Source organism: Eublepharis macularius, chromosome 5 (assembly GCF_028583425.1).
Source record: "Eublepharis macularius isolate TG4126 chromosome 5, MPM_Emac_v1.0, whole genome shotgun sequence".
Lineage (NCBI taxonomy): Eukaryota > Metazoa > Chordata > Lepidosauria > Squamata > Eublepharidae > Eublepharis > Eublepharis macularius.
The window spans coordinates 138,608,108-138,620,397 of NC_072794.1; the positions used below are offsets into that span (position 1 = coordinate 138,608,108).

At 39.5% G+C, this 12,290-nt stretch overlaps 1 protein-coding gene across 1 annotated transcript in view; it reads right to left on the bottom strand.

Annotated features, from left to right (window-relative positions):
- PTPRT (protein tyrosine phosphatase receptor type T) overlaps positions 1–12,290 on the bottom strand; it is a 560,054-nt gene that overhangs the window by 414,054 nt on the left and 133,710 nt on the right. Inside the window, exon 5 of the mRNA XM_054980796.1 lies at positions 11,328–11,621. Within this exon, the coding sequence (XP_054836771.1) occupies positions 11,328–11,621 (294 nt within the window). The remainder of the gene's footprint in view (positions 1–11,327; positions 11,622–12,290) is intronic.

A 12,290-nucleotide genomic window follows, 5' to 3' on the forward strand; every position in this document is an offset into this window, starting at 1 on the left:
TCTAAAAACTGCTTCAGAAGTAAAAGGATTTTCTCTAAGTTTATTAGAAGTATTGTTTATCCCACCCTTTCCATGTTTCTGCATTTATATACCACTACACAAAGTACCACTCTGCTTCTTGCAAAAAAAAAGATGTTTAATTAAAGTAAGCTACTATCTTGGGCCACTCTTCCTTCCTTTAGGTGAGGAGCAGTGGTTCAGTGGTAGAGCATCTGCTTAGCATGTTGAAAGTCCCAGGTTTAATCGCTGGTATCCCCAGTTAAAGATCAGGTAGCAGGTGATGTGAAAAACCTCTGCCTGAACCCTGGAGAGCTGCTGCCTGAATGGACAATACTGGCCTTGATAGACTGATGGTCTGGCCTTGATAGACTGGCCTTGAAAGGCTGATGGCCTATCAATACTGGCCTTGATAGACTGATGGTCTGATTCAATATAAGGCAGCTTCATCTGTTCCTCACTGGCTTACTTAGCTTGGGCAGTTTTCCATGTCAGCGATAGCTGAGGTATTAGCATGCTGACATGGTCCTGCCTTCCTTATGCCAAATTCTTCAGAGTTGCAAGCAGCAAAGTAGTGGCCTGTTTTCCACTGTGCTTTTTTCAGTGGTTCTTGGTTTAGTTCCAATCTGTTCCCCACCAGAGTTGCACAGGGACGTTTGTAACGAATTGTACTTTCAGAGGCACTACACAATTTATACAACTGTTAAGCTTGCCAGAACACTGGCCCAGATAATGAAAAATCATCACAGAACAGTGTGTGAGAGTACACGAAAAACTTTTAACCAAAAAAAGCAAAATGTTGAGGAATTAACTGAACTCTGCAGTTATGTGTCTAGTAAACGACTATAGTTTTTCCTCAATGTAGTTTGTAAAGGCGGGGGGTGGGGGACTCTGACTCAGGCCATAATCATCAGCATAGTGTTGTATTTTTGACATGGTGGTTCAATCGTGAATTTTATGGATCAAAGGAGGTCAAAGGATATGGGAAAATGAAGCAATGCATGCTGGGCCAAATACACAATTCTGAAGATTCCATCAAAACCTGCTCCAAGGCACAGTGTAACTTTGATCATCAAAACAGCCACCATCTAAAGTGAGGCACCCACATTCTAAGTGCAGCCAGCACTGCTTCCTATTTTATAGAAAAATGAAAGAGAGCAACAGGCAATCAGAGATATAGCCAATTTATTTTATAGCTGGTCAAGAATCTCTCACACACAAACAAGAGGTGAGAACTATCGCCTAGTATTTAAAGGAACTGAGTCCTAAAGATATGTTGCTTCAGTTGTCAATGCTCCAAATATGAAGTCATTATTAGGAAACCAAATAAGGGAAATATTAAATTCCATCTCATTTCTGTTGCTCTCTTGCCAGAGATTATCAAGTTGAAATAAAAACAGCATCTTGGGCACAAACAGATAACATAAGGGGCACAGGACAGAGAACCACTGAAAGAGTGCCTTAAGTACTGCAGTGACTTCCTTTTGTTTACTGTGGAATGACTTTAACACTTAACAGTTTGATACAGTATTTATACTGAACCTGCCCATGCAAGTTCACACAGTCAGATACCTTGCTTAAAATCGTTCTAACTTGCATGCGGGCACTATTTTGTGTGCATCATTAGTATGCACCATTAGTACACCAGTACAGCTTTCCTTTCGGCTGTACACTGCTGGATTTCTAACCAAGAGGCCAGAACACTGCTTAGGTACATGTCATTCATAAAATAGTTCATTGTGCTTTTTATTACTGGCTGTGCAAACAGTTCTTTGGAGCACAAAGAGTCACAGCCACTAGACTTCACAGCATCTGCAAATATCATGTATGGTATAGCTGGAAAAAGCTTCCCAGTAGGTAGCAACAGTTTTCCTGCTAAGGCCAATGTCTGTCAACAACCTCTGAAAGAACATGTTTCACATTGTCCCAATAGATAACACAGAATTTGGGCCTGGAAATTCAGGCTGGGCTCCAATTATCCAATAGATCATCCTGCTCAGTCTTAAATTCCACATTTGCCTGCTGGGAACCTCTATGGCTTGCTTGCTGCTATTAACATTTAAATACTATTTTTACAACTTCTTGTACCCCAACAGTGTGTTAGGTATCATAAATGCTAATTAATAATTTGCAGGGAGGGGGAGGTGATATAGGACAAGGGAAGAGCTCAGTGACCAACAAATTCAGTGTAGAGTAAGTAGGAGAAAACACACGTGACAATAGCAGTGTAAAGAAAGATGAGGTATGGGAGAACAAGCCTTCCTCACTGCATTGCACTAATGAAGAAGGATCATGCTTCTTATTCATCAGCATTTAACAACACAACACACAAAAATGTCACAGAAATATTGCAGGAACAATTTAGGCTGATTTCATTGTTTCATATTATCAATGCCTTTTTATTCTGCTACTTCAAGCTAGAGAAAGGATATGAGTAGCAGAAACAGGCTTGCTGCAGCCTTCCTCTCTGTGTTTATTAATTTAGTCACTTTCCAGGCTTATCACTGAAACAGAAAGAACAAGACTTCCAGGTTCTGTGATCCACTTGGAGCTGGAAGATAAGAGAAAGATTCTGTTTGGGGAATAGCCACCTCTTTTTGCCAAACAAAAGTCTATTTTATAGAATACTATCTTATAGCAAAAGAATGTTGCAAAATGCTGTTCCTGTCTCTGGTAATATTGATTGGGGCATTAAGAATTTGAAAAGGAGATTTCCGTCTATGATGCTTTAGAGCTTCAGGGGATTTTATCTCAAAATCACCTAATATTTCACTAATACACGGTGATGCTGCCCATCTGCCAGCTTTGAAACAGAGAATGAAATTGTATTAATTGAATCATCAATATAGTACAACCTTGTTTCATCAGACACCTTGGGGGGCCATAAATATGACTTCAGTGGAGTCATATCTAGAATGAAGGCAGGGAAAAGGATACATAAAAACTATCAATAATTTTAACAGGGGGCGTAAATCATGTCTGGGACATACAGCTACTGAACTACAGAAAAGCCAGATAGATGAGAATAGCCTATAAGGATCTACAGAAGTGTGATTGTATAACATGGTAAGCCATTAGTACGACAACATTTTGGCCCACTTCAGTGTGGACCATAGAAATGTAAAATAACTTATTAGCAGTAGCATTAACCATAGCTTGCTTGCTCCATAATATTAGTATTGACACAATGAATAATGGTTTTCTTCTCTCAAGCTGGATCCAGGTTGGAATAACTCCCGTCTGCTAACATTTCCTCCATCTTTCCCTGCAAAAGGGAGTCACTGGATCCAGTCCTGTCTTTGGTGAAGTTAGCTGTTATAACATCAGGTCTTTCTAGATGGGAATACACATTGCTATTTTTTTAATTAACCTTTGTAGTATACTACATAATTCCCCCCACAACATTTTATTGGCATAAAAGAAACCTTTACCAAGCTCAAAGTGCTGCAGTTTTACCAAAAGATTTTAGACTCATTCAACTATTATTACCAAAGGAGTTAGCCGGGTTAGTCTGTAGTAGCAAAATCGAAGAGTCCAGTAGCACCTTTAAGACTAACCAACTTTACTGTAGCATAAGCTTTCGAGAATCACAGTTCTCTTCATCAGATGCATGGAGGGTAAGAAGAAACTGGCCAGATAGCTTATGCTACAGTAAAGTTGGTTAGTCTTAAAGGTGCTACTGGACTCTTTTCGATTTAACTATTATTACTATACTGTGGATCCTGCTATTTAGGGTTCAAACCTAAATAATGTTTAAAAGAGTATTGCTAAGTATGGTACAATATACCCTTCCCAGTTGCTGCATAATTTGTCCCATTTAGTAAGTAGCTTCCACTGGTTTCCGTTTTAATTCAGCTGTTACCCATTGCTGCCCCGATTGCATGTAAAGCGATGTGGGAGAAGTGGTTTCAAACAGCATTTATATCCATTTATGAGCTGTATGTGAATTGTTGTGGCCATTTCAAACAGTACTTTTTCTGATGCCGAAAGTGGTTACCCCACTTCCTTAAGCCACCAAGGCATATGCATTTTTTAAAAGGCACAGCAATATTGCTATAGCTCTACAGCATTGCCATGACAGGCATAGCAGCTTCTCTGAATTCCCAGCTTTCATTTTAAAAGAAAGAAATCTCTAGCCCCTTCCTTTGTGGAACTATAAGGAAAAATATCTCTGCAACAGAAGGGGCTAGGACTTAAAAAAAAAAAAGCTGATAATTCAGAGAACCTGCTACACCTATCATTACAACACTGTAGTGCTAAGGTGTTCATCGCTATCTGTTAAAAAAATAGACTGCACTGGAAATGGGCTGGAAAATAAAAAGGAGGAGTTAGCTAAATTACTCCCGACATTTTGAACATTGAACTTCAACAGATCAGAAGTGCACAGAACACTTGAGAATGGGAGAAAACATTTCAAAAAACGCCTCAACCCTACATCACAAACAGGATACAAGCAGCTTTGTCTGAAAAGATTTTTTTAAAAAAAATCCCTTACCAATCATCAGCCAAACTGGTTATGTCTGAAACAGCACAAAAAATCCACCAGCAACCAGCAGCCAAAATGGTTTATGTGAAAAGGCCTTTATAAACCATTTATAAACTGTTTATAAACCATTTACAAAAATGTGGCTGGTCAAAGACAGATTTGAGTTCTGGAGTTTCCTATGGAAATGTGTTATCTGATTTTGTTCTATACTATCCTAACTGGAATAAACCCAAACTAAGAGAAAGATGATGAAATCCTCCTTTACAGCCTGATAGGTTAGTTGCTGTTTCTGAGGGAAAGATCCCCAGGGCCAGTGTGACCTCTTCTGTATGTTGTAAGAATATCTTCTAGGTTAGCTTTTCTTTATTCACACCATCATTAAAGAGAGTAGAATAATCAAAGATACCTTCAGTGAGTCCACTTCTCCAGCTGACAAATCTAAGGAGGCTAGTTGTGTTTCTCCTAGGGTCAGACTACTGATAGGCAATTAGTTCTCCAAAGGTTCTTTTGACCCTATTAAGCAGCTATGTGGGAGTAATTCAGCATTGGGAAAAGTTCTCCACACTGTTAGCACTAGCAAGGAAAAGAAAACAGAACATACACACCCATGTTCTGAAAAATAATAACAACACACTTTGTAAACTGTTCTGAGTGGGCATTAAGTTGACCTGAAGGGCGGTATATAAACTGAATGTTATTATATTATATTATTATAAAGCATCCATCTTGTCCCTGATGGATATGCTGAGCTCTTGATTTCTAGTTTACCTCACAGGGATGTTGTGAGGATAAAACGGAGAAGCAGAGAATGCAGTAAGCCACTTTGTGTCCCTTTGTGTGAGGAGAACAGTGAGGAGTAAAGTAAGGTGAAATAAAATATTATATTCATTTTCAGTTTACTATCAGACCAAACGTCTCAAGCCAGCTACTTATACATAATAGAATGGGTTTTTTTTCCTTGATGCTCTGCCTGTCAGCGGCAGTCAACAGACAGGCTTAATTTATTCTGAATATAATTTCTGAAAATAAATATAAACAACAGTAAGGACTCATAAAATCCTGCTTCAATGAAAATTTAATACAGCTATATATGTGGGATTTTAAAAAAAATGGATATGAAATCATTTCAAAATGCAGATACAATTATCTAGTTTAATGTAAAATATATTTATGGGTTTGTGAAGAAAGATTATTCACAATCAGTAATTGATTAGTGCTTTTTCCATTTAATAAATCAAAGGCTTTTGTAAAATTAAAATCCACTCTACGTCCAGTCAAGAATCTCAGTCATCATAAACAGTACTGATAATAACTGTACCATAGTTTCTGAGCTGAATTAAAGTCTGAGAGTTTAGGAGAATTAAAATTCTAGAATTTATCTTCCCCAATATGTCATGGGAAAGAAATTAAATGTCACCGGATCACTGAAACAAAACAAGATTGTTCATACCTTCTGCTTGGAAAATGGTGTGTCTTGGACAATTACTCTTTTTTAAACCTATAAGAACAATAAGGCCTTATCTATATACCAAAATGTGTGGATACCTTTTCCTGCAACTGCATCCCTGCAAATGTCTCCCCTGACCTGTGTGTGCGCGTGTGCATGTCTGCGCACATGCTGTGCACACACACAATCCAGATTGAAAGAAGTTTAGTTGAAAGGAAAATTGACAAAGGGAGGCATCTAAAAGGCAAATCAGCAGATGCTGGAAGTTCTAAGCTCCCTGTCAATCATGATCCCCTGCAAATGCCCTTCCTGTCCTTGAATTCAAAATAACCAGAAAACAAATTTAGAAAATTTTTGACATATAATTCAATGCAACCACACACTACCCACTTCTTATACTTTTGACAGCTTCACTGTTTTCTTGATGCAGGGGGGCTCATGTCCAGCAGACTTAGAAAGCTCTGTAGGTTTAATTCTCATTTCCATTAAATGACAATAAGAAAGCACATTTCTTAAAGAAAAAATGTATTTTCTTCTATAATGAAAGACAGTGACAAGTGTGCTAATGCTTTTGTAAAGCTATTTACTGCTTAACTGCCTGCAACAGTTTGATGCAGATACAAAACTGGGAAACCAGAGCCTTGCTCTTGTCCTCCTGATCTCAAGACCACGGGGTGGGGTGTGGCTCAGTTACAGAGCATCTGCTTTGCATTTGGAATTTTCCAGGTTCAGTCTGTATCATCTTGACTTAAAAGCATCAGATAATAGGTGATGTGAAAGATAGGGTTGCCAGCCCAGTGCTGACACCAAGTGGGAGATTATAGGGGGTGGGAACCTACCTGCACAAACCAGATGTGGTGTTATCGTTTCAGTGAGATACACTTGGATTCACCAAGAATTCTATGGCTTAATCACAGAGTTTTGGGAGAACCCTAGAACTCCACACCAACATGATTATGTCACTTCTGGTTCATGCAGAAGTAACATTGTGGAGTCAGTGGGACACCAAACTTTATTGGGAATGGGGAAGGAGACATGGTCACTCCAAGAAAAGACCTCAGCCTGAGACTCTGGAGAGCTTCTGCGAGTCAGAGTATCTTGACAGACGAACGATGTGGTTCAGTATGCTCATGAAATATCTTTGAGACATCATACCCGCCAACAGCAGGTCCCTTTAAACTATCAGCTGGCAGGCAGCAAGGGGGGGATCCCCCCTGCCATCTGCCAGCTGATAGTTTAAAGAGATCTGCCGCTTGCAAGATAGGAAAGGGCCCTTTAAACTGTTAAATGCCCCTTTCCCTGCTGCTGCTAAGCGGCCGGAAAGGGGCATTTAAACCCCACGAACCATGAACCACAAACTAGTTTGTAACTGGCCCCAGTTCCGTGCCAGTTCTTGGTTCCTGGTTCGTGAAAACCCACGAACCACGAACCTCATGGTTGGTTTTGTGTTTTTTTTGGTTCGAGCCCAACTCTACTCTTAACCTCCCACCCACGGCTTGTGGATATTGCCATCCATGACACTTACTATTTGAAATTATTATTTGGTTTCACTATAGCTTAGTTTTAATCTATATTCTTACTCATCTTGGATCTTTAGTGTGGGAGAAAGGCTGAATATAAATAAAATATTTAAAAGATTGTGGCTCCTATGCTATTGAAGGCAATGTAAAAATGGCCATTAACCTACATAGATTGCATTGCCAGTAAGTAGGGGACTTGCAGTCTAACTCAATGGGGTTAGACTGGAGTAACTCTGCTTAGGATTGCACTGATAGTTGCCCCAGCATAAATGTGAGTATTCACATACATTGTTCCTTTAAAAAAAACTCACTATAAGGTTTGAAAGTCATATAATCTTCTGCAGTCAGTGGTCTTATAAATGCTTCATCATAAAACAGAAATGCAATCTTGGTTTTTCTTCTCTGCTGGAATCTTACACTAAAAATCTGCTATGTGGTTGTCAACCAGGTCTTAGTCCAGGGTATTCTTTACTGTACAGCAAAACATCTGACATCTTTGAGTTTCAGAGTCATTCTGATTTCCACTAGAGTCATTTAAAACAATCCTTTACAAAATGAGTTTGGGCTGCAGGCTATAGGATTTGACAGTGACTTGGTCATTGGGAGGAAAAAGAAAAGAAATGACTGGCATGTTCTCAGATAATGAGTCTGTTGGGATGTTAGAGTCTGTATTCCTTGTCTCTCATTCCACCTGTAACAACTATAAGCAATTTCTCCCAATTCCCCTTAAGCCCGATATGTTTGACTGCTGATTGTGATATAATAAAAGATCAAACACCTGCATGCTAGCAATAAAGCCAGAATGTAATACGTCTTTAGTTTTGTCTCTTGAACAACACAAGATCTTTTCTTCATTTCAAATTCTCTTAGTTTTCATGAAGACACAATTAATATATACAGTAACATGCCTTCCTAGTACACAGTACACAAATGACTTTAATAAGTGTTGAATGATTTAACTAAGGCATGGATCCCAAACCTTTTTGAGCCTTTGGAATTCTGACACAGCTTGGTGGGTCTAGCCACCACAAAGTGGTTGCTGCAGCTTATTTTCAGTTATATAGTGAAGATTCTAATACAGTTCTACACAGCCAACCAAATCTCCAAAGGCCAATCAGAAGTCCTACCTGACCTTGTTCATATTCTAAAAACACATGTTGGGCACCAGGAAAGGTGTTGGCAGGTGCCATAGCACCCACCGGCACCATTTCGGCGACCCCTAAATTAAAGGATATGTTCATCCTAGTAAGAATGATGAATAGACTACACTGCTGAGCTACTTCATAAATACATGGAAATCTACCTCCATAGCTTTACATGCACCTCTGTATGCTTTCTTATTGTCAACTTCAAGTAGAACTTGCTATGACAGAATGTGCAGTCTTTGTGGGTTGTGGAAGAGCAAAATAATTTTGTTTTTAATTATGGTATGTGACTCAGGCCATTTCCACACGTCCCCCCCCTCCTGAAAAATGGAGCAAAACTTACGGAACGGAACGCCTTCATAATGCCATTTTCCATCATGAATTCGCTTTGTGGTACGTTTTCTGACGTCATTGCGCCACAAAGCAAAGTCATGTTGGGAAATCATGCCATGAAGGTGCGTCATTCCGTAAGTTTTGCACCATTTTTTGGGAGGGGGAGAAGACGTGTAGAAATGGCCTCAGTGTTCATGCATTTTTTGTACGCAAAAGACCTCAGCTTTGATAACTGGAATTGAAGGTTCTTAGTCAGAAACCTTGGAGACTGCTACTAGTCAAAGTTGACAATACTAATCTAGGTGAAATAGAACTCACACCTTTTCTTAACCCATTCCTGTCTTACCCTGTATAAATAACAACCTTCTGTGATTTTCCCATCATTCTCAATAATGTTGTTATTGTCTAAATATAGCACGATGATGGCAGGTGTTCTTGTAAGAACACTTTCAATTCAACATTGTCAAAATGGAGAAAAGGTATACATTTTCACAATTCCTACAAAGAATAGCTGTTAGCATAATGGCTTTATAAGTGCTAAGTTATTTTTGTGGAAATTAAACCTTTTAAAGATGCAATTACTTCATGTCCAAGATTTAAATGTGGAAGCTGAAAAGGATTGGCCCCTATAAGCTAAAAAAAAACAGTAGAGAACTGTGTTTTGTTCAAAGGAGCATTTGGGAGAATGGACATATTGAAACCTAAAGGCACTTTTCACATCATCATAGATCTCTCAATGTATGAATTGTTGTACCAGTGAAATGTTTTGAAGCATGCACCTGTTTTCAGAGGTCAGAGCTATATTCTTGCCAAATTCTCCTCCTGTAATGGGTGACACAGCTATTGTATCCAAGAACAGGTAGAAGTTATAAAATGTCATTGTTTCTTTATAAGGAAAAATGCAATCAATATTTTGCGTGCGTTAAGATGAATGAATCTCTTAAGACAACAAGCTTTGAAATCTACTACCCATTTCCTAATTTCCAGGCTTGCTTGCTCTTAGTGACAATCTGTTTTAAAATACAGAACTAAGTACATGTCTAAAAGTGAAAGCCAGAAAACCAAATTATGTTTGGTTTATTCTTAATTCAGATCTTGCTCTCCCTCCCATACTCCTCCTTACCGAAGAGAACACAACACTTTCTAACTTTAGACCCTAGGGTTCCCAGGTTTGTCTCAGGGCAATTAGAAATCCTTGTCTTCACAAAATCTCCAACAAAAAAGTCTAACAAATGGATGCTCAAGCTGTGGAACTATCTTTCCATACATCTATTCCTTAGAGACGAATATACATCATCTAGATTGCTATGTTCTCCTCCTTTGCTTTTAGTGGCAAAGAAGATGCATTACACACCAATGTCACTATGAAACAGACAATGCAAGTTTGCTTGAGTAATGGGAGTTAAGTGGTCAGTAATATGAAGATAGATTTTTTTTCTGCTGTACACTAGAGATGGGCACAAAACGGAACACGAACCAAAAAGAGCCATGAACCAACCCAGTCCGTGGAAGCTCATTTCCACGTACTTCTGAACTGGTCTGCTGGTTTGTTTAGTTCCTTTTAAATGGCCCTTCCTGTGCCGCTTTGCAGCAGCACGGAAAGGGGCATTTAAACCCGCCAATCAGCTGTTTGTCGGGGAGATCCCTGACAAGCAGCTGACCATTTAAACAGCGGGGCTTGGCTGGCCAGCCAGGAGTTCCCTGCCAGCCAGCCAAACTCCACTGTTTAAATGGGCATTTCCCATTGCTCCAAGCGGTGGGTGGGGCTTGGCTGGCCGGCCAGGAACTCCCGGCCAGCCAGCCAAGCCCCACCTGCAGTTTAAATGGCCATTTCCCCACTGCACGAAGCTGCAGGGAAATGGCCATTTAAACTGTGGATGGGGCTTGGCTGGCTGGCTGGGAATTCCTGGGCAGGCAGCCAAGCCCCGCTGTATAAATGATCAGCTGCTTGTCGGGGAGATCCCCCACAAGCAGCTGATCGCAGGTTGAAATGCCCCTTTCTGTGCCGCTGCAAAGCGGCACGGAAAGGGTCGTTTAAACCCCACAAACTACAAACCATGAACTGGTTCGAACTTGCACCAGTTTGTGGAAGTTCATGGTTTGTGGTTTGTGAAAACACACAAACCACAAACCATACGGTTCGTTTTTTTCACGATTCGTGCCCACCTCTACTGTTCACTAATATTTTTAGCATATTGCACATTTTAAAATGTTTTTCAATATATTGCAAGACCTCTTGAACATCAGGGATCATGCAGAGCACAACGTTAGAAGTAGATGTGTACATGTAACTGCTTACTAACATAAAAAAAATGAGAGTCAAATTCATGATATTCTCTACCACAAAAAGTTTATGTTTGTATCAAACTGAACTACTTGTTAAAACCAAGGTAACTTACCTGCACATTTTGTTCTTGTTGTAAGTGGAGGCCCAGGAGGTCCTGTCCCTCCATCTCCAGGACGGGTAAGGAGCACTCTGATCTCATATTCCACATCTGGGTCTAGATGCCATAACTTGTAATTTGGTGAATCAACAATATGGGTTTCAGCCCAATTCCCATTAGTTGTACGATATTCCACTTCTTTCAGAATGATTGGCCCATCTCCAATGATAGAGTTGGCATTTGGTTTGATCCACAGATAGGTAGCTCCAACTGCTAGAAGCTCTGGAGGTGCGATCGGAGTGGGAGGTTCTGTGGGAAAACAATGAGATACCTGTGAATGCTGCTAACATCTGATGAGGGCTCTTGTTACAGGAACAGTGGACCAAATCCAGATTTTAGAGAGATTAAGGCACAAACCTGAGAAGATTCATCTAAATACCACTTGTTTATCATATGAATTAATACTACTTTATTTTTGAGAAGGTGCTTTCATGGGGGAAGCAGAATTGTTTCTTATTGTTAGAAAATTGCAAGTTTATCCTTAACACCTATAATAAAATATTGAATTCAACTTGTTGCACTTCTAATAGCTATATATTCAACGTTATTGTAATCGTGATAGACTATAAACTCAGTTTGGAAACCATCTGTTTGAAAAACCATCTCTTTTTGTACTGAAAAGAAAGGCCTAAGTATGAAAGAATTTTTTCAAGGGGGGAGTTGTTTTGCTCCCAACACAAATGGCAAAAAAAAAATCCTGAAGTTCTACAACCTTGAAATACATCCAGACAACCAACTATACCAAAAAGTAGAAATGTATGCCCTCTTAATTTCTGTTATTTTCATTAGTTGTAATTGTTTTTCATTCATTCATTCATTAACATTGGTAGTGATTCAATGTGTGTCAGGTCTTGCCAGGTATTTCCCCCAACACTTCACTGCATCAGTCAGATGTATGAGTTAAAGTTGTTTTTATTA